The sequence below is a fragment of the Myotis daubentonii genome, chromosome 3 (genome assembly GCF_963259705.1).
Source record: "Myotis daubentonii chromosome 3, mMyoDau2.1, whole genome shotgun sequence".
Classification (NCBI taxonomy): domain Eukaryota; kingdom Metazoa; phylum Chordata; class Mammalia; order Chiroptera; family Vespertilionidae; genus Myotis; species Myotis daubentonii.
Window position 1 is genome coordinate 112,536,531 of NC_081842.1, and position 23,157 is coordinate 112,559,687.

The 23,157-nt window shown below is 40.2% G+C and overlaps 1 protein-coding gene across 6 annotated transcripts in view; it reads left to right on the top strand.

Annotated features, from left to right (window-relative positions):
* The first annotated feature begins 1,094 nt into the window (after nt 1-1,094).
* Nucleotides 1,095-23,157, top strand: part of PLSCR4 (phospholipid scramblase 4) — a 67,619-nt gene continuing 45,556 nt past the window's right edge. Inside the window, exons 1-4 of one of the 6 annotated variants that reach the window (XM_059688215.1) lie at nt 1,096-1,284; nt 16,053-16,174; nt 18,479-18,506; nt 19,941-20,051. In XM_059688215.1, the coding sequence (XP_059544198.1) occupies nt 18,500-18,506; nt 19,941-20,051 (118 nt within the window). In that variant the 5' untranslated portion in view covers nt 1,096-1,284; nt 16,053-16,174; nt 18,479-18,499. Of the gene's footprint in view, nt 1,285-1,304; nt 1,716-16,052; nt 16,175-17,804; nt 17,906-18,478; nt 18,507-19,940; nt 20,052-23,157 lie in introns of those variants that run through there. The other 5 variants (XM_059688214.1, XM_059688216.1, XM_059688218.1 and 2 more) reach the window with 5 other exon arrangements.

Sequence of the window (23,157 nt, forward strand, 5' to 3'; positions counted from 1 at the left end):
TAAAAACAAAGCTACTAAATATTTAGTATCATATTTTGCTGTAGTTTTGACACCAGCTTGTTTTATGCTTTCAATATAACACTATCCCTCTACTTGGGTAATGTTCTGTGCAATTATTACTGAGAAATACAATATAAATGTTAAAAAAATCTATTCTCACAGGCATACTAACAAATGTCATACAACAAAAGAAAACAGAAAATTCAGAACTCCACTCCTACATGCCTTCACCTATCCAAACTTCTCCCAAAGTGGAGCCCTGTCAAGTACTCCTCAGAGCTTAAGCCAATTTACTTATGCCCAGCCTGATCCTTTATAAAGTCAGGGACAGTAATATTCTCCCAGTCCCTGTGCCCCCCCCCTTCAGCCCCCCTCTCCACCTCCCAACCCCCGCCCATGGACCCCCACAGACCTAACCCCATTAGTTTGAAAAAGGTTTTGTCCTAATGAGGGCAATTAAAGAATGGCATTTTGCACCAAATGTCAGAAAACACAGGCATCCTGCTCCCTTCCCCTCTCCCCAGGACTCCCTTCCACAGCCAGTTGGCCTCCTTCAATCCCGTGGGGGGAAAAAAGTCTGGACTCGCACCCGAGTGTTTCAGGCCTAGCCTTGCACAGCCAAGGCCAGTTCCCAGTCAAGGGCGTGTGGTCGGAGCAGATGCAAACGACAGTGGTTTCTCTGCGTCCTTTGGAGCTCAGTGAGGCCCTGGCAGAGCCGTTCCCTTTGGGCTCTGGAACCTGCCTGTCCCTGATTAGTCGCCACTCCTAACTTGCGCTTATGTCTTCCAATCACCGCAAGTTACAGCGGATGCAATTCCTTTTTCTTCACTTCCCCCGCCCCCCGGGCTTGTAATTGGAGGCCGATTCCAATGCGGACCCGTGGGGGTCACCGTGTGGGGCGGAGTCTGAGCCGCGCGCGCGCGCGCGCGCGCGCGCGTTTGTGTGTGTGTGTGTGTGTGTGTGTGTGTGTGTGAGAGAGAGAGAGAGAGAGAGAGAGAGAGAGAGAGAGAGAGAGAAGCGGGGTGTGGAGGGGAAGGGGGATGGAGGGGAAGGGGGTGGAGGGGAAGGGGGTGGAGGGGAAGGGGGGTGGAGGGGAAGGGGGGAAGGGCAGGGTGTCCGCCCCAGGAGTGTCCGCCAACTCCAGGCCTCCTCCCATCCCCGCTCTAGGTTGTTTTTGTTGGAGACGCCCTCCTCTTCCTCTTGCTTTCCCCGCCCCTCCTCACTTCTTCCTCTGGAGAAAGTGAGACCCCCGGGCCTGACTGTGTTGGTGCGAAGCGGTTAGCGGTGAGTAGCACAGGGCGGACGGCCCCTCGAGGAAGAGTCTGGGGCGGGGGTTCGGAGACATAGGCTGCCTACTGGAGAGCCAGTGGGGCCCGGGAGGAACGCGCTCGGGAGAGCTGGCTGCGCGCCCGGCCGCCTTGTCCCCGTTGGTCGGCTCCTGCTGGAGTGCAGGCCTCCCTGCAACAGGCTCCGCCTGCACTAGGGGGCATCCCCTCTGCGCAGCCCTCTATGAAGTCTGACCAGGTGGAAAGGCAGGTCAAAGAGTTATGGTCACTTCTTTACACCCGGGGCCAGAGGGTCTTGTAATCCGATCCATCCCGGCGGCTCCGCCCCGTGTGCGGCCCGGGCGCGGGGCTCTAGAGGCTCGATCAGCAAAACGGGACTGGGGATTGGCGAATGGGCGCAAGGCAGACCTCCTGGCCCTCCTGCCTCAGGTTAGCAATTCGAGCAAATGGGGGAGATGTGATTCATTCTGGCTGTATGTGCTATGTTTCCATAAAGTAAAACATATTTCAAGACTTAGATTTTCCTTTCATTTACTTTCTGGTTTTGTTTATCTTAGGATGTACGATTTAATTGAATTTTTAATTTACATTGTACATTTGAAATGTAGCCACTAAAGCTATAATGCAGTAAGGTTGATTTCCCACCTACTTAAAAGGGTATGGATTCAGTACTTTAAGTTGGGTGTTTGCAATATTTGGAATAAACATATAATCTCCATCTATGTATTTCCGATGGTTATCTTGAAACAGTAAAATCATTTCCACTAAATTTGGGAAAGCCAGATCTGCTCATCACACTCTGTGAATTTTATAGGCCAGTGGCATTAAGCAGAAGAGCATATTGACATTCTGGTTAGCAAAAAAGACAGAATTAATATTTTTTACACCTAATGTGGTTGTATACTTTGAATGCCTACAGGAAACAACTGAAAATCTCCTAGAAAAAAAACAAACAATTTACTAACCAATGTGGAATTACAGTTTTCACTAGGTGTGATGTTTATAAATTAGAAAATACAATAGGACAAATAAACCATTCAGTTTGGCATGAACTAACACAAAATTGAAAAACCTATTTAAAGATATAAAATTCTAGGGACATAAGAAAATACATCTATCTATACTAATAAAAGGATAATATGCGAATTAGACTGGGAGACCTTCCAGGAGATCTTCTAGACATCTTTCTGGACAAAGCCATGGTGGCGGGGCCTAGGCAGAGTCAGTTAGGGGCGATCTGGCTGGCAGTGGAGGGCAGTTGGAGGCGATCAGGCTGGCAGGGGAGGGCAGTTGGGGGCGAGCAGGCTGGCACTTGGACATCCCCCGAGGGGTCCCAGATTGGAGAAGGTGCAGGCCAGACTGAGGGACAAACCCCTCCTCCCCCCGTGCATGAATTTCATTTTCCCAGCCACTAGTTAAGTATATAAGAGTGTATAGGTACAAATGCTATCTTTAAAGTAAAGATAGCATTTTTCTAAAGATGTATAAATTAAATTCTAAACTGAATTTTTTATTTGTTTTAAAACAACTGTTTAGCTCATGTGGAAAGATTTCAATTAAAAGAAAATGTACATATATGTGGAGACTTTAATACATAATTAAAAGTATTGTAAAGCTAGCTATAATGATTAAAAAGTAATAAAAGAGGGAGCAGATTTACTGATAAATCAATGAAACTGAAGAGACAGATTTAAAAATAAAAGTAAAGCTGATATTTGATAACCATATATATTATTTTTTTAATATATTTTTTATTGTTGATAGTATTACAGATATCTTCCATTCCCTCCCATCTTCCTCCTCTCCTCCAAGCCCATATCCACCTGCCCAGGCCTTCACCATTGCCTGTATCCATGGGGTATGCATCTACCAGTCCTATCTAATAATAGACAAACATGGTAATTGACCATACCTTCCCTACGCCTCCCATCAGCTAATCAACATGATATGTAAATTAACCGCCAACAAAGATGGCAACTAATTTGCATACTGCAGGCAGGGAAGGCCAGCACGAGCCGCCCCCGTGTGCCGCCTAAGCCCCACCCGCAGCCAGGACCCCCGTGTGCGGCCCTGGGTGGCTTGGGGCTCAGGCAGGGCGATGGCGATTGCGCCCGCCCCGCCCCGTGTGTGGCCCCGGGTGGCTTGGGGTTCAGGCGAGGCGAAGGGTGATGGCAATCGATCGTGGCAGCCCCGCCCTGTGTGTGGCCCTGGGCGGCTTGGGGCTCAGGTAGGGTGTGGGGCGATGGAGATCAATCACGGTGGCCCCGCCCCGTGTGCGGCCTGGGCGCGGGGCTCAGGAGGCGCGATCAGCAAAACGGGACTGGGGATTGGCGAATGGGCGCAAGGCAGACCTCCTGGTCCTTCGCCTCAGCCAGCAGGCTCCTATCAATATTCAGTTTCTACTGAAAGGAATGTGGCGCCTCTACTGCGCATCTTCCCAGGACTTGGACTCGCAGGCTTTGGAGTGGAGGCTTCAACAAGGACTTCAGAGCCTGCTCAGGGAAATAACCGCCACCTCCCTACTCCACAGCTGCTTCTGTGTCTGCAAGAATGCGCATGCTCCTCCCTGTGACATGGGCGGGGCCAGAGCCTGAGTTGAGCAGTTCCACCATAGCGATAGCAGCTGGACCAGTGCAGGGATGGAAGAAGGGAGGGCGGGGAAGGAGCAAGGGGGAGGCCCTAGTTCCCTGCTCCTCCTCCCACAGGCATGGCCCTTGTTGTGTTTTTCTAACTCTGTCTGGGTGAAGGAAACAAGTGTCTGTTGACTTCTGATCTTCCTCTCAGAGCTGCCAGTTAATCCATCTGGATGCATCATATCCAACCCCCAAATGATCCAAGAGGCAGGATCAACCTTTGTTCCACAGTTGAGGAAACTGACCAATAAACACAGGTGTCTCATGCCTCAGTGTTAACTACCACAGAAATCTCTGGGTAATGACTCAGATTCTATATCTAAGGGTATATTTTCTTCTGTTTTCATGTTTAATTCATTCCCAGGAATCAAATAATACAATAAAGAGTAAAATGAGTTCAGAGGGCTCAGCATTGTATTCCCAGGGCCTTTGGTCCCACACAAACTGCAGAGCTCAGTTATCCTGAGATGAAAGGAAAGGAAAGAGAAACGTGAAAGGTTTCCCAGCTCAGTCACAGAGACATCTCATAACCACATATTAAGGACACGACATTAACTTAGGGGTGGAAAGGACACAAATGGAATAGAAGATGGAGCCATTTGGAGTGAGCAGGCCAGCAAGGGGGCAGTTGGGGGCAAGCAGGCCAGCAGGGGGGGCAGTTGGGGGTGATCAGGCTGGCGGGGGGGGGGGCATTTGGGGGCGAGTAGGCTGGTGGCAGGGGGAAGTTGGCGGCAAGCAGGCTGGCAGGCAGAATGGTTAGGGGCAATCAGGCAGGCAGGCAGGTGAGTGGTTAGGAGTCAGCAGTCCCAGATTCTGAGAGGGATGTCCAACTGCCAGTTTAGGCCCGATCCCTGTAAACCGGCAGTAGGACATCCTTCCAGGGGTCCCAGATTAGAGAGGGTGCAGGCTGGATTGAGGGACACTCCCCCCACCCCCGAGTGCACAAATTTTTGTGCACTGGGCCACTAGTATATATATAAAAGCCTAATATGCTAAGTGTTCATCCAACCATTCGACCATTCGACCAGTAGCTATGACACACACTGACCGCCAGGGGGCAGACGGTCCAAATGGTAAGTTAGCTTGCTGCTGGGTCCAGCTGATCAGGACTGGGTGGGGCTGGCTGGACACGCCCTGGAGCCCTCCCACGGTCCCTCTCCAGCCCCGATCATGCACCAGTGGGTTTCCTTGACCTGGCCTGTGCACTCTCGCAACCTGTGCATCGGGACTCTAGTCTATACTAATAAAAGGGTAATATGCTAATTAGACTGGGAGACCTTCAGACAGACCTTTCGCACGTCCTTCTGGATAAAGCTATGGTGGCAGGACAGAGGCAGAGGCGGTTAGGGGTGATCAGGCCAGGAGGGGAGGGCAGTTGGGGGTGATCAGGCCGGTGGGAGGAGGGCAGTTGGGGGTTAGCAGGCAGGCAGGGGGCGCCAGTTGTGCACGATCAGGCTGGCATGGGGAGCAGTTGGGGGTGAGCAGGCCAGCAGGTGGGGCAGTTGGGGGTGAGCAGGTCAGTGGGGGGGGCAGTTGCGGGTGAGCAGGCTGGCAAGGGGGGCAGTTGGGGGTGAGCAGGTCAGCAGGGGGAGCAGTTGGGGGTGAGCAGGTCAGCAGGCTGGGCAGTTGGCGGCAAGCAGGCTGGCATGCAGAGTGGTTAGGGGCAATTAGGCAGACATGTGAGCAGTTAGGAGCCAGCAGTCACGGATTGTGAGAGGGATGTCAGGATATCCGACTGCTGGTTTAGGTGGGATCAGGCCTAAACTGGCAGTCAGATATCCCCCGAAGGGTCCCAGATTGGAGAGGATATAGGCCAGGATGAGGGACAACCCCCCACCCCCACCCCAGGCATGAATTTCATGCACCAGGCTCCTAGTATAAATATAAGTTCTTTGATTTATTTCTTCTTGTCCTCCCAACCCCATATCAAGGTATGTCAGTCTGTTTCATCCCTCCCTGATTCAGGTGTTATTTTGTTGGTCAATTGATTTTGTTCATTAGATTCCACAAATAAGTGAGATCATGTGATATTTGTCATTCTCAAGTTTGGCTTATTTCACATAGCATAATATTTTCCAGGTCCATCCATGCTCTCCCAAAGGGTAAGAGATACCTCTTTTTTTACAGGGATAGTGTAAATATCCCTCAGCTTTTTTATCCATTCACCTACTGGTGGGGATTTGGGCTGTTTCCAAATCTTAGCTATTGTAAATTGTGCTGCTATGAACATAGGGGTGCATATATCCTTTCTGATTGGTATTTTGGGTTTCTGTGGATATATTACTAGAAGTGGGATTACGGGGTCAAATGGGAGTTCCATTTTAACTTTTGGAGGAAACTCAATACTGTTTTCCACAGTGGCTGCACCAGTCTGCAGTCCCATCAGCAGTGCAGGAGGGTTCCTTTTTCTCTGCATCCTCGCCAGCACTTCTTTGTTGATTTGTTGATGATAGTCATTCTGACAGGTGTGAGATGGTACCCCATTGTCGTTTTGATTTGCATCTCTTGGATGATTAGTGACTTTGGGAATATTTTCGTATGTCTTTTGGACTTCTGTAGATCCTCTTTTGAAAAGTGCCTATTTAGGTCCTTTGCCCATTTTTTTTTATTGCATTGTTTACCTTGCTTTTGTTAAGTTTTGCAAGTTCCCTATAAATTTTGGAGATTAAATGCTCATCTGAGATAGCATTGGCAAATATGTTCTCCCATGCAGTGGGCTTTCTTGATGTTTTATTGATGGTTTCTTTTGCTGTGCAGAAGCTTTTTATTTTGAGGTAGTCCCATTTGCTTATTTTCTCCTTAGTCTCCATTGCACTAGAAGCTGTATCGGTAAAGATGTTGCTAAGATATATGTCTGCTATTTTGCTGACTATGGAATCTTCTAAGATTTTTATGCTTTCCCATCTTACATTTAAGTCCTTCAACCATTTTGAGTTTATTTTTGTGTATGGTATAAGTTGGTGGTCTAGTTTCATTTTTCTGCATGTATCTGTCCAATTTTCCCAACACCATTTATTGAAGAGACAGTCTTGACTCCATTGTATGCTCTTGCCTCCTTTGTCAAATATTAATTGAGCATAATGACTTGCGTCAATTTCTGAGTTCTCTGTTCTATTTCATTGGTTAATATGTCTGTTCTTGTGCCAGTGCCAGGCAGTTTTGAGAACCATGACTTTGTAATATACCTTGATATCTGGTATTGCAATCCCTCCAACTTTGTTCTCTTTCTCAGGATTGCTGTGGCTATTTGGGGTCTTTTTTTTTTTTTTTTTTATTCCAGATGAATATTTGGAGAGTTTGTTCTAGATCTTTGAAATATGCTGTTGGTATTTTAATGGGAATTGCATTGAATCTGTCAAATGCTTTGTATAGAAATTTTAATGATGTTGATTGTACCAATCCATGAACATGGTATGTTCTTCCATTTGTTTATGTCGTCCTCTATCTCTTCGTTCAATGTCCTGTAGTTTTCCAAGTACAGGTCTTTTACCTCCTTGGTTAAGTTTATTCCTAGGTATATTAATTTTTTTGTTGCAATGGTAAATAGATTTTTTTTTTATTTGTTTCTCTTTCTGTGAATTCATTATTGGTGTATGAAAAGGCCATAGATTTATTGGTGTTAGTTTTGTATCCTGATACATTGCCGAATTCATTTATTAGGCCTTGAAGTTTTTTGATGGAGTCTTTGGTTTTTTTGTTTTTTTTATGTACAGTATCATGTTATCTGCAAATAAGGACAATTTTACTTTTTCTTTTCCAATTTGGAAATGCCTTTTATTTCTTCTATTTGTTTGATCACTATGGCTAGCACTGCCAGTCTATATCGAACAGGAGTGGTGAAAATGGGCATCCTTGTCTTGTTCCTGTTATTAGGGGAAATGGTTTCAGTTTTTGCCCATTGAGTATGATGTTGGCTGTAGGTTTGTCATTTAAGGCTTTTATTATGTTGAGATATCATCCCTCTATTCCCCCTTTGCTGCGAGTTTTTATTAAGAAAGGGTGTTGGATTTTGTCAAATGCCTTTTCTGCATTAATTGATATGATTATTTGACTTTTGTCTCTCAATTTCTTTATGTGATGTTTCACACTTATTGATTTTTGGATATTGTATCATCCTTGGATCTCCAGATTAAATCCCACTTGGTCATGGTGTATGATCTTTCTAATATAATGCTAAATTTGATTTGCTAAAATTTTGTTGAGTATTTTAGCATCTATGTTCACCAAGGATATTGGCCTATAGTTCTCTTTTTTTGTGGTGTCTTTATTTGGTTTTGAAATTAGGGTAATGTTGGCTTCATAGAAAGAGCTTGGAAGTGTGCCTTCCTCTTGAATTTTTGGAATAGCCTTGCGGAGGATAGGTTTTAGTTCCTCTTTTAATGCTTGGAAGAACTCCTGTGTAAAACCTTATGTATCAGAGCTTTTGTTAGCTGGAAGATTTTTGATCACTGCTTCAATTTCTTCAGTAATTATTGGTCTATTCAGGTTTTCTGATTCTTCTTGGTTGAGTTTTGGGAGCTTGTATTTTTCTAAGAATAAGCCCATTTTGTCTATGTTGTTCATTTTGTTGGAATAGAGTTGTTCGTAGTATTTTTTCATAATTGTTTGTATTTCTGTGGGATCAGTTGTTACTTCACCTCTTTCATTTCTGAGTTTGTTTATTTGAGTACTCTCTCTTTACTTCCTTGTGAGCCTGGCTAGAGGTTCATCAATCTTGTTTATCCTTTCAAAGAACAAGCTCTTGGTTTTGTTGCTCTTTTGTATTGTTTACTTGGTCTCTATGTTGTTTTTTTCTGCTCTGATCTTTATTATTTCTTTCCTTCTGCTTATGCTGGGCTTTTCTTGTTGCCTTCATTCTAACTCTTTGAGTTGTAGGGTTAGATAATATATTACCCATTTTTCTTGGTTTTTTTTTGAGGTAGGCCTGTAGAGCTATGAACTTCACTCTCCAGACTGCTTTCAGTGTGTCCCAAAGATTTTTGATTGTTGCGTTTTCATTGTTGTTTGTTGCCATGATGCTTTTTATTTCTTCTTGATCTCTTTGGTAACCCAGTCATTTGTTTAATAGCATGCTATTTAACCTCCAAGTGTTGGATTATTTCATTGTTTTTATTGTAGTTGATTTCTACTTTTATGCCATTGTGACCTGAGAAGATGCTTGATATGATTTCTATATTCTTGAATTTGAAGAGACTTTGCCTGGTCCCTGTATGTGGTCTATCTTTGAAAATGATCCATGTGCACTTTAGAAGAAATTCTATTTTGTGGCTGGCTCTCTAGTGGAATGTTTTAAGGTGTCAATTAATTCCATCTGATCTAGTGAGTCATTTAGGATTACTGTTTCTTTGCTGATTTTTTGTTTAGAGGATTTATCCAGTGATGATAGTGGGATATTAAAATCCCCTATATGACTGTATTGCTGTCGATCTCTCCCTTGATATCATCCAGAAATTTTTTTATGTATTTGGGTGCTCCTGTATTGGGTGCATATATGTTTACCAGAGTTATATCTTATTGTTGAGTTGCTCCCTTTAGTTATCTGAAGTGGCCTTCCTTATCTCTTGTTATGGCCTTCACTTTGAGGTCTATTTTGTCAAATATAAGTATTGCTAACCCAGCTTTTGTTTTCATTTCATTCACCTGAAAAACATTTTTCCATCCCTTCACCATTAGTCTGTATGACTTCTTTGTTCTGAGGTGGGTCTCTTGTAGACAGCAGATATATTGGTTATGTTTTCTTATCTATTCAGTCTTTTGATTGGGGCATTCAATCCATTTACATTTAAAGTTATTACTGATAGCTACTTGTTTGTTGCCATTTTTATTCTTTATACCTATGTTCCGTTTTCCCTTCCTATTTCTTATTTCTATAGCAATCCCTTTTGCATTTCTCGCATTGCTGATTTGATAGTAATAAACTCCCTTAGCCCTTTTTTGCCTGTGATGCTCCTGATTTCCCCTTCATTTTGAATGATAGCCTTGCTGGGTATAATATTCTTGGATTCAGTCCCTTGCTTTGCATCACTTTGTATATTTCATTTCATTCCCTTCTGGCCTGATGTGTTTTTGTTGAGAAATCAGTTGATAGTCATGGGAGATCCCCTGTAGGTAACTTTCTGTCTGTTTCTGGCAGCCTTTAAGATTCCTACATTGTCATTGGTGTTTGTCACTTTAATTATGATGTTTCTTTGTGTTGGTCTTTTTGGTTCACCTTGTTTGGGACTCTCTGAGCTTCTTGGACTTGTGTGAGTTTTTTTTTTTTTTTCCCCATTATCAGGGAAGTTTTCTATCATTTCATGAAACAGGTTTTCTATTACTTGCTCATTTTCCTCTCCTTCTGGCACCCATATTATGGGGCTATTGTTTCATTTTTTGTTGTCCTAAAGCTCCCTTAGGCTCTCCTCCTGCTTTTTATGTGTGTTGTGTGTGTGTGTGTGTGTGTGTGTGTGTGTGTGTGTGTGTTTCCAGTTGCTGCTCTGCTTGTTTTTGTTTTTTTGCCCCTACCTTTTCTTCTAGCTTACTGATGTGGTCCTCAGCTTCTTCTAGTGTACTGTTCATGCTCTCTCTTGTGTTCTTATTGCAGCTATATCTTTCTTCATTTCTTCTTGGTTCTTTTTTCATTTCTTCTTGATTCTTAAACGTTGTTGAATTTGTCTTCATCATTTTCAGTGTCCTTATGACCAGTGCTCTGAATTATTTGTCTGAGAAATTACTTGCCTACATTTCGTTTACTTCCTTTCCCACTGATTCCTCCTTTTCTTTTGTATGGGGACTGTTTCTTTATCTCCCCATGTTTGCTTCTCTCAGAGTGTCTGGTTATGTTGCTCACTCTCTACCCTGTTGACCAAAAGGCACAAAATACAACTTGACAAGACACGACACAGAGGGAACAAAACACAAATGTATTCACGACACTAACCCCAAATAAAGGTGACCACCAGAGAGAAGAGAATTAGGAGAGAGAAAAGAGTGCAAAAATGGTACTGAGAAAAGAAAAAAGGTAAGAGAGAAATGAAAAAGAAGAAGAAAAAAGTAGAAAATAGATGTATATGGGGGAAAAAATCCAAAAAAAAAAACAAATAAACCAAAAAATGCAAACAACAACACCCAGAAAAAAAGGGAGAAACTGAATCTGAGGAGTCAGAGCTTATTTCCAGAAGGTAAAGTCAAGGAATTGTATTAATGAGGTAATCGCCACTATTAAGTATAGAGGAGGTAGAAAGGGAATGAGTGTATAATAAGAATACAAGTAAAAAGAACAAAATACTCAAATATATATTTAAATGTTTATACCAGAAAAAAATTTCCCCTTTGTTTAACCTATCTATGTATTCATCTATATTTGGAAAAGGAAAATATAGTAGAGAGCATATAAGCCTGAGTTTGGTGAATGAAACTAATTAAGCTATTAGTAGAAGAAGAGAGTAAGCGATGAGAGGAAAAACAAAAGTACAAAATAAAAACAAAAGCAAAAAAAAATAAACAAACAACAACAAGAAAAGAAAAAATATTGGCTAGTGCATAAAGAGAAAATACAAGGGTCTATGGACTTGGAACAGGGGAGAAGAAATGCGATATATGAGTAAGCCAAGAGAGACTACTATAATAGTAATGTATCAATAAAGCAGATAAAAAAGATTAACTTTTAAAAAGGAGTAAAATTAAAAGAGACAGAAAAACTAACACAGGAATAGGAGAAGAGAAACAAGATGAAAAAGGTAGAAGTGAGGAAGAAAGGTTGGCAAAAAGGAAAAAATGAGATAAATAATGATAAAAAAGTAAAAATAGAATGTAGAACAGTAATCCAAAAGAAAAATAAAGGGCTGAAAAATAAGTAAAAATAGATATAATGATAATAAAAAATAAACATAATAAAAAATAAAGAAAATGGAAAAAAAAATTTTAAGTAGAAGATAAAAAAAAAAGTGAAGTAATGAATGTCATTTGCTTTAGTTGACTTTTAATCTCCCATGGGGCCTGATTTAAGACCCCTCTGTACTCTTCTGTCTGCCACGTCTATGTTTCCTGAAAATAATGTGCTCTACAACACAATACCAAGTGTGAAAGGAGACGGCATCTGGGTGGTTAAAGAGCAGTCAGGCTCCGTGGCTTTGTATCTCTGTCTGAAAATGCCCAGCACCAGACAGTTATGGCTCACCTCTGTGATGTGTCCCTGCCAAGGTCACTGGGGACAGCTTTAGCTCGTACTGCCCACTTTTGCAAGGATGCTCTCTAAATCTCTGCTCCTCCTGGCTGAAGAGGGTGCCAGGTACAACCGGATTCCTCCCCTCATTGGGTTCAGCTTCTCCTTAAGCCCCCAGATTCAGGGTGCATCTGTGGCTTTTCCCAGTGTTTCTCCATTCTTACCTCCCCAGTTTGTTCCCAATTGCCCACCTTTAGCTGTTTCAGTGCATGGTATATTTATACATGAACAGAGAATCCTTTGTTGAATTATAGCTATTGTAATAGTTGAAACTCCAAGGGGATCACTCATACTGCTGTTCCTCTGATGTCACTTAGTAGTCAGCACAAGTTGAGAGTCTGAAGATTTTTGAAGAATAAATTGTCTTTGGGAATTTACCTCTACTGCCAAGAGAGTAGATTATCCTCTGGACAAAAAACATGCTCCTTCCTGTGATAATCCTGCATCCTGAGCCTGAGTTCTGCCTGGGTTCGGAGCCTGGGGGAGGTAAGTTTCAGACATGGGGAGTGAAGCCTGGGTGGACAAATGACTTTTAAACATATAATAAAAATTCCCTTTTTCACTTAAGATAGGAAATGTAAAACTAAAATGTATTTACCTTTCAGATTGGCAATGAGAAAAGATTTGATAAATCATCACGTTAGTAATGTAACACATTTTTCTGGTATGTAAATTGATTTAAATATTTTATAGTACAGTTTGGCAATGTATAGCAAAATAAATATGCATAAAACTTTCATCCAGTAATTCTGGTTCCAAGAACTTAATATACAGGTACCCAAAAAAGTATATATTGGTTTATTTTAGCATTGTTTATAATAGCATATATTCAGAAACAATTTAAATTTTCATCCTTATGCAGACAGTTATATAAATTGTGGTGCAGCCATTAAAGAGAATAAAGTTATATGAACTGAAATGTAATCAACATCAAGACATTTTAACAAAGATCAGCCTAAAATGACACACTAGATCAAATGGATTTAATTGATATCTTAAGAGCATTTTACTCCAAAGCAGCAGAATATACATTATTTTCAAGTGCACATGGAAACATTTTCTAAGATAGACAAGATGTTAGGACACAAAATAAGTCTCAATAAATTTCAAAAGATTGCATTCATATCAAGCATCTTCACTGACCATAATCGTATAAAACAAGAAATCAATCACAGGAAAAAAAACTGAAAAACACACAAGGACATGGAGGCTAAATAACTTGTTACTAAACAATGAATGGGTTAACAGTGAGATAAAGGAAGTAATAAAAAGATACCTTAAAATGAATGAAAATGAGAATACAACAACCCCAATTCTATGGGACACAGCAAAAGCAGTCTTAGGAGGGAAAATCATGGTGTTATATTCCTACCTCAAACAAGAAAAATTTCAAATAAACTAACTTTACACTGAAAGGAACTAGAAAAAGAAGAACAAGCAAAGCTCAAAGTAAGGAGAAGGAAGGAAATAATATCAAAGCACAAATAAATGAAATAGCATCTAAAAGAAAAAAGGAAAAAATCAAAACAAAGGGTCAGTGAAACCAAGAGCTGGTTCTTTGAAAAGATAAACAAGAATCACAAACCTTTAACCAGACTTATCAAGGAAAATAGAGAGATGGCCTAAATAAGTAAAACCAGAAATGAAAGAGAAGTAACAACTGACTCTACAGAAATACAAGGGATTGTAAGAAAATATTATGAAAAACTATGTACCAACAAATTGGACAATCTGGGAGAAATAGATAAATTTCTAGAAACATCCAATCTTCTGAAACTAAATTAGGAAGAATAATGAAATTGAAGCAGTAATTCAAAAAACACCCAACAAACAAAAGTCCTGAACTGGATGCCTTCACAGGTGAATTTTGCCAAATAATGAAAGAACTAACACCTGTTCTTCTCACAGTATTCAAAGTAATTCAAGAGGAAGGAAGACTCCCAAGGTCATATTATGGGGTGTGCATTATCCTAATTCCAAAACCAAATAATGACACTACAGAGAAAAAAAATTATAGGCCAATATCCCTGACAAATATAGATACTAAAATTCTCAACAAAATATTAGTAAACCAGATCCAGCAGTACATTGAAAAGATCATATACCAATCTAGTGGGCTTTTTTCTGGGGAAGCAAAGTTGGTACAATAAATGCAAATCAATAAACATGATACACCACATAAACAAAATGAAGGATAAAAATAACATGATCATATCAATAGGTACAGAAAAAGTATTTGATAAAATCTATCACCCATTTATGATGTAAACTCTTACCACAGTGGGAATATAGGGAACATATCTCAACATAATAAAGGTCGTGTATGACAAGCCTACAGCCAATGTCTTACTTAATGGGCAATAGCTAAAAGTGTTTCTCTTAAGATTAGGCACAAGAAAGAGGTATCCACTTTCACCACTCTTACTTAACATAGTGCTGGAAATTTTAACTACAGAAGAATTAAAACTGTCTTTATTTGCTGATGACATGATACTGTATACAGAGAACTCTAAAAATTCCACCAAAAACCTAAAATTTAAATGAATTCAGTAAAGTAGCAGAATATAAAATAAATATCCAGAAATCAATTACATTTTTATACACCAATAATGAACTGTCAGAAAGAGAAACAAACAAAAATCTCTCTCACAATTGCTTAAAAAAATAAAATACCTGGGAATAAATTTAATCAAGGATGTAAAAGACCTGTACTCAGAAAATTATGAGACACTGAAGAAAGAAATTGAGGAAGATAGAAATAAGTAGAAGCATATATCTTGTTCATGGATAGGAAGAATTAACATCATTAAGTTATACATACTAACCAAAAGCAATCTACAGATTGAATTCAATTCCTAAGAAAATACCAATGGAATATTTCTACAGACTTAGAACAGGTGTTTCAAAAATTTGTATGGAACTACAAAAGACCATGAATAGCAACAGCAATCTTGAGAAAGAAGAACAAGGTTGTAGGAATCACCCTACCTGTTATCAAATTATACTAATCAAAACAGCATGGTACTAGCATAAAAACATACATATAGATCAATAGAATGTAACAGAAAGAAAGCCATACCTTTATAGTCCATTAATATTTGACAAAGAAGGTAGAAACATACAATGGACTGAAAATAGTCTATTCAATACATGGTGTTGGAAAATTGGATATATACGTGTAAAAAATGAAACTAGACCACCTTACACCACACACAATAATAAACTCAAAATGGATTAAAGACTTAAATTGTAGACTAGAAACCATAAAAATCCTTTAAGAAAGCATAGGAAGTAAAATCTTGGGCATTTCTCCTAACAATATTTTTTCTGATATATTGCCTCAGGCAAGGGAAACAAAAAAAATCAGATTGGACTACATCAAATTAAAGAGTTCTTGCACAGCAAACCATCAACAAAATGTAAAGACAAACCACTGAATAGAACATATTTGCCAGTGATACATCTGATAAGGGGTTAATATCCAAAATTTATAAAGAACTTATAAAACTCAACACCAAAAAAACATTCAAACCATTTTAAAAAAATGACAAAAGACCTGAATAGACATTTCTCCAAAGAGGACGTACAGATGGTCAATAGATATATTAAAGTTGCTCATCGTCAGTAATCATCAGAGAAATCCAAATTAAAACCTTAATGAGATACCACCTCACACCTGTCAGAATGTCTATCATCAATAAATCAACAAACAACAAATGTTGGTGAGATTGTGGAGAAAAGGGAACACTAGTTCACTGCTGGTGGGAATGCAGGTTGGTGCAGCCACTATGGAAAACAGTATGGAGTTAATTAACAAAAAATTTAAAAATTTAACTGCATTTTGACCCAGTGAATACTCTTCTGGGATTTAGCCAAAGAAACCTGAAATACTAAATCAAAAGAAAATATGTACCCCTATGTTCATTGCAGCGTTATTTACAATAGGCAAGACTTGGAAGCAGCCCATGTGTCCATCAGTAGGTGAGTGGATAAAAAAGCAGTGGGACCAGCTGGACTAACCTATGAACCAAGAGGCCACGGTTCAATTCCAGGTAAGAGCATATGCCCAGGTGGTGGGCTTGATCCCCAGTGTGGGGTGTTTAGGAGACAGCCGATCAATGATTCTCTCTCATTATTGATGTTTATCTATCTCTCCTCCCTTCCTCTCTGAAATCATTAAAAATATATTTTAAAAACAACCATTATTTAAAAAATAAAAAAGCAATAGTACATTTACACAATGAAATACTACTCTGGTAAAAAAGAAAAATTTAACTTTTGGGACAGCATGGATGGACCTGGAGAACATTATGCTAAGTGAAATAAGCCAATTAGAGAAAGACAAGTACCATATGATTTCACTCATATGTGGAATATAATGAGCAAACTGAACTACCAAGCAAAATAGAGACAGACTAATAGATAGAGAACAGGCAGACCACTCTGGTCAGGGGAGGTATGCTGGGGATTGGAGGGATTGAGCAAAAAGAAAGATAACTCATGAACAACAGTGTGGTTTTTGTGGGGGTGTAGAAGGATGGGTGGAGGTGGAAGAGGGTATGAGGGTGATAAAAAGTGATGGAAAAAAATAAAAGAAAGGTAAAATATGTGTCAGATCTGATCATTCCACTGCAATTAAACAAATTCCAAACATTTTGCTATGGTCTTTAGGTCTGAAAAGACCTCTGTCTTCATTCGTTGTTTTGTTTTTTGTTGTTTATTTCATTCACTATGTTCCAAACATGACTTCTTTCTCTCCCTTGAGTATTCTAAGGTCAGTGGCACACCAGGGCCTTTGTCCTTACTTTTCTGTCTTTCTGGATCTCATCTCCCATATTTTTGGTGTGGTGTCTCCATTCATAGTTCAAATAGTTCAAAGGTCATATTCTGAGAGAGGGTTACCCTGACTCTCATGTTTTTCTTAAACTTTTTACTTCATAACTGAACTATCTAAATTTAATCTTAAATATATATTGACATACTAGAGGCCTGGTGCACAAAAATTTGGGGGGGGAAGGAGGGGTCCCTCAGCCCGGCCTGTGCCCTTTCGCAGTCTGGGACCCCTCAGGGGATGACCACCTGCAGACTTAGGCCCCCTCCCTGGGGGATTGGGCCTAAGATGGCAATCAGACATCCCTCTGGCAGCCCTTGGGGGATGTCCACTTGCCAGCGGGGAGCAGGCCTAAACTGCAGTCGGACATCCTTAGCGCTGCTGAGGAGGCAGGAGAGGCTCCCACTACCACCGCTGTACTGGCAGCCATCAGCCTGGCTTGTGGCTGAGCAGAGCTCCCATGTGAAAGCGCCCTGACCACCAGAGGGCAGCTCCTGCATTGAGTGTCTGCCCCCTGGTGGTCAGTGTGTGTCATAGTGACCAGTCATTCCCAGTCCTTCTGCTGTTAGGGTCAGTTTGCATATTATCCTTTTACTATATAGGATAGAGGCCTGGTGCATGGGGGGGGGGGGTGGCTGGTTTGCCCAGAAGGGTGTCCCAGATCAGGCTGGGGGCCCCGCTTGGGTACCAGGCCAGCCTGGGTTGAGGGGATGATGGCTGTTTGCAGCTGGTCACACCCCCTTCAGGGTGGGGGTCCCCACTGGGTTGCCTGGCCAACCTGGGTGAGGGGCTGAGGGCCGTTTTCAGGTGGCGGGTGACTGAAGCTCCCAACCTCTTCTTTTTTTTTTTAATTCTGGGATTTATTTACCTTCTATGGCTGTCACTGGAGCTGAGAGCCAGCTTTAGCTCTGAGGCTCAGCTCCAGCTCTGAGACCTCGGCTGCTGAAAGCAGGTATCTGGACTTTGTTTAGCTTCTATAATTGAAACACTGTTGCAACTCCAGCTCTGAGGGCCGGCTGGCTGAAAGCAGGTTTCTGGGGATTGTTTAGCTTCTATAATTGCAACATAGTTGCTTAGAGTGCAGCTCTGAGCTGGGCAGCAGCGGCTGGTGGGGAACCTTGGCTTCCTCCATCACAGGAGCAAGCAAGCCTCCTGTTTGCTTCAGCTGCCTGGCTGCCGGACGCCATGTTGGTTGGCAGTTAATTTGCATATCGCCCTGATTAGCCAATGGGAAGTGTGTCAGAGGTACAGTTAATTACCATGTTTGTCTATTATTAGATAGAATTTTTAAATCTCATTACACTAGAATATAATGTCCAGCAGTGTGTCCATCTGGTTTACTGCTATATTTTCAACATCTATAATAGTACCTGGTACATAATAGGTGCTCAGTAAACATTTTTGAATTAATGAAGGTATGAGTGAAAGGTAACTGGCAGCTAAAAGAATCACTGAACTTTTTACATGTATTACTAAGTAGTAATAATAAGTATGTTTTTAAAGTATGAAATGTTTTATTTTTCAGGATTAATTGGAATACCTCAAAATGTCAGGTAAGTTTTTGTGAATAAGTTTTAATATGCTTTATTTTCAAATGTGAATTTTGTGATTGCTTTCCTTAAAAATTATAGATTTTGCCCTGGCTATATGTCTCAATGGACAGAGTGTTGGACCTTGGATTGAAGGGCTTCAGGTTTGATTCCGGTCAAAGGCACATACCTTGGTTGCAGGCTTTATTATCCTGACTCCCAGTTGGGGACCACACAGGAGGCAACCAATTGATGTGTCTCTTTCTCCCCCTTTTCCTTCCATTTGCTCTAAAAAAAATCAATGGAAAAAATCCTCAAGTGAGAATTAGAAAATAATAATAATTTAAAAAATAAAAATGTATCCTCAGTGAAGATTTTTTAAAAATTGTTTGAAGTTTATTTCATTTTGAATTTTTTTATTAAGTATTTGGAGAGTATATATTCATGTACGTATACTTATTTATACATATAAGCATTCCTTTCTATCTTTAACAAAAAGGGTTAAAAGGGATTTACATTGGCATATATGTGTGGAAAGATCTCTAAAGTCTGTGGGGAAATTTGGATAAAGAAAAATACAGGTAGAAAAGTAAGTCTGCAAAGAGAGGTAGTAATAAAAAGCCTGTGACAGCAGCCTGTCTTCATACAGGAGGGCTCAAAAGTAGCCCCTGCATTTTCAAGCAATGCAAGACATGATACAAGGAGAGAAACACACTGTTTATGGGATGTGTGTGTGTGTGTGTGTGTGTGTGTGTGTGTGTTTGATTGTTTTTAGATAAAAGTCAGTTAGTTAAGAGATTCAGAACTTTTCCTTATAGTGAGTCCAATGAAAAGGTTCTCTGATTTCAGCAAGAGGAAAAGTGACTTCAGTACTCCCTTGAAGCAATCAGGGTGACTTAGGTCTTTCAGGATGAATAGGGCAGAGTGTGAATCCCTAGAGATGTTGACTAAACCACCTCTAATTGAACTGCATATGTCACCACTGGCTTTTAAATCATTTAGTATTCATCATGCTCTGTTTTGAATTTACTAAGTATTTATCGTGTTATGTTTTGAATTTATTTAAACAGCCGTTTTCCAAAATAGATTTATGAAAAATCCAATTCACTCTATATTTGACTTTACATACTATGAGAAAGAATTTTCGACACTGTGAAAGGAAGTTATGTAGGTAGGAATCACATCAGAACAGCTGAAGCTAGTAGCCTGAAAGTTCCTTGCTTTGATCATAGCACAATGGTTTAATATTTTCATTTTTAATCCATATTCAGCCTGAAAATTTATCGAATACTATAATAGGTTGATGTCTAATATACTTATGAATTATGATTTTTGTATGAAATATGAGTGTATTACTTATTGATTATATGCAATGGTTCATGCCAACAAGAAAAAGTGAATGTATTCTGTTATATTATCATTTCCATTGTAAATCATGCGCCCTATCTTTCCCCAAAGGTGTAGTCCCCACAGCCCCTAAGCAACCTACAGATGAAATGGGAAATCAATTAAAGTCACCTGATCCAAGACCTGATGCCCCTCCAGACTATAATTCCCATTTTGTACCAGGTACGTTAAATATTCAGAAAGGATTTTTCCTCTCTCCAGACAATTATACTAATATTTAAGATAGCTTTTAAAAATAATTAGGGCAGTGGGTGGAGGTGGAAGCAGCCAAAGACGGGATAAAGGGTGGTGGAACAAATAAAATAAAAGCACAAATAATGTCTATGAGGCTCTGTGGGTGAGTTTTGACCAGGAGGTCACAGTTCAATTCCGGTTAGGGCATATGCTCAGGTTACAGGCTGGGCGAGCATGAGGCAGCCGAACAATGATCAATGATTCTCTCTCAGCACTGATGTTTCTCTCTCTCTCTCTCTCTCTCTCTCTCTCTCTCTCTCTCTCTCTGTCTCTCCTTTCTTATTTGAAATCAATAAAAATTCATACAAAGAATATCCAAACATTCAAAGAATAACTAAAACCTATCCTCCTCAGGCTATTCCAAAACATGCAAGAGGAAGGCACACTTCCAAGGTTTTTCTATAAAGCCAACATTACCCTAATCCCAAAACCAGATAAAAACATTACAAAGAAAGAGAATTATAGGCCAATATCCCTGATGAACATAGATGCTAAAATCTTCAACAAAATTCTAGCAAACTTGATCCAGCATTACATTAGAAAGATCATACATCATGACCAAGTGGGATTTATTCCAGGGATGCAAGGCTGGTACAATATCTGTAAATCAATAAATGTGGTACCTCACATAAACAAATTGAGAGATAAAAGTCAAATAATCATATCAATTAATGCAAAAAAGGCATTTGACAAAATTCAACACCCTTTCCTGATAAAAACTCTCAGCAAAGGGGAATAGAAGGATAATAACTCAACATAATAAAAGCCTTATATGGCAAACCTACAGCCAACATAATACTCAATGGGCAAAAACTAAAACCATTTCCCCTAAGAACAGGAACAAGACAGGGATGCCCACTTTCACCACTCCTTTTTGACAGAGTACTGGCAGTGCTAGCCGTAGTGATCAGACAAGAAGAAGAAATAAAAGGCATCCAAATTGGAAAAGAAATAAAACTGTCATTATTCTTGACAAGATATTGTACATAGAAAACCCTAAAGACTCAGTCAAAAAACTACTAGACAATAAATGGATTCAGCAATGTAGCAGGATACAAAATTAACACCCAGTAGTCTGTGGCTTTTTTATACACCAATAATGAACTCAAAGAAAGAGAAACTAAAAAAAAAATCCCACTTAACCATTGCAACAAAAAAAATTAAGATACCTATGAATAAGTTTAACCAAAGAGGTAAAGGACCTGTCCTCAGAAAATTACAGGACACTGAAAAAAGATATAGAGGAAGACAAACAAATGGAGGAATATACCACGTTCATGGATTGGTAAAATCAACTTTATTAAAATGTCCTTACTTCCCAAAGCAATCTGTAGATTCAGTGCAATCCCCATTAAAATACCAATGGCATATTTCAAAAACCTAGAACAAACTCTCCAAAAATTCATCTGGAATAAAATAAGACTCCAAATAGCTGTAGCAGTCTTGAGAAAGAAGAACAAAGTTGGACGATCATAAGACCAGATACCCTACAAAGCCAAAACTGCCTGGTACTGGCACAAGAACAGACATATAGACCAGTGGAACAGAACAGAGAACCTAGAAATTGACCCAAGCCATTATGCTCATTTAATATTTGACAAAGGAGGCAAGAGCATACAATAGAGTCAAGACAAGTCTTGTCGAGTAACACTCCCTCCACATTCTGAGTGGAGTAGAGTTCGGTATCTGAAAGAGGAGCCGCACAACAAATGAGAAAAAGACACGAGATAATTTTGCAATATTGGGGGACCAGGCGGGCAAGTCCAGAAGGACTTCTACTGATGCTCAGGCCGCTCCAATCTTTTATTGATCTGGAGTAGCCCTTAGGGTAAGGAGGTTTCAATGACACACAGATCAGCAGACAATTTACAGGAATAGACAAAGTATCTGATTAGCTCATCAATAGATGATTTCCAGGAATAGGCAGAGTATCTGATCAACAATAATCAACAAGGATCTACATAAGTATCTAAGGAATTAAGTGAACTAAGGTGGGGATGCTTCAACTATTATTACCTAAATTAACTGGGTGGTTCGTAGTCCTGTCCTTTGCTAGGACTTCAAAGGTTACTAGCTTTTGGGGGTCTCTGTCTAAACTCAGCTAGTGAAGACAATGAATGGACTCCGGCAAAGTCTCTTCAATAAAAGATGTTGGACAAATTGGACAGATACATGCAAAAAAATGAAACTTAGACCACCAACTTCCACCATACACAAAAATAAACTCAAAATGGATAAACATAAGATGGGAAACCATGAAAGTTTTAGAAGAATCCATAGTCAGCAAAATATCAGACATAATGTCCTTTCAATATTTTTACCGATTCAGCTCCTAGAGCAATGGAATCTAAGGAGACTACCTCAAAGTAAATAGCTTCTGCACAGTAAAAGAAACCATCAACAAAACAACAAGAAAATATCACTTTATGGGAGAACATATTTGCCAATGTTATATCTGATAAGGATTTAATCTCCAAAATTTATAGGGAACTCATACAACTTAACAAAAGGAAGATAAACAATCCAATCAAAAAATGGGCAAAGGACCTATCTAGACACTCTCCAAAAGAGGACATACAGAAGGCCAAGGGACATATGAAAACGAGCTCAAAGTCACTAATCATTCAAGAGATGCAAATCAAAACAACAATGAGGTACCATCTCACACCTGTCAGAAGGACTATCATCAACAAATCAACAAACGACAAATGCTGGCCAGGATGTGAAGAAAAAGGAACCCTTGTGCACTGCTGGTGGCAATGCAGACTGATGCAGCCACTGTGGAAAACAGTAAGGCATTTCCTCAAAAAATTAAAAATGGAACTTCCATTTGATCCAATATTCTTATTTCTGGGAATATATCCCAAGAAAATAGAAACACCAATCAGAAAGGATATATGCACCCCTATGTTCATAGCAGCACAATTTACAATAGCTAAGATTTGGAAACAGCCTAAGTGCCCATCAGCATATGAGTGTATTAGAAAACTGTGGTACGTCTACACAATGTAATACTATGCTGCTGAAAAAAGAA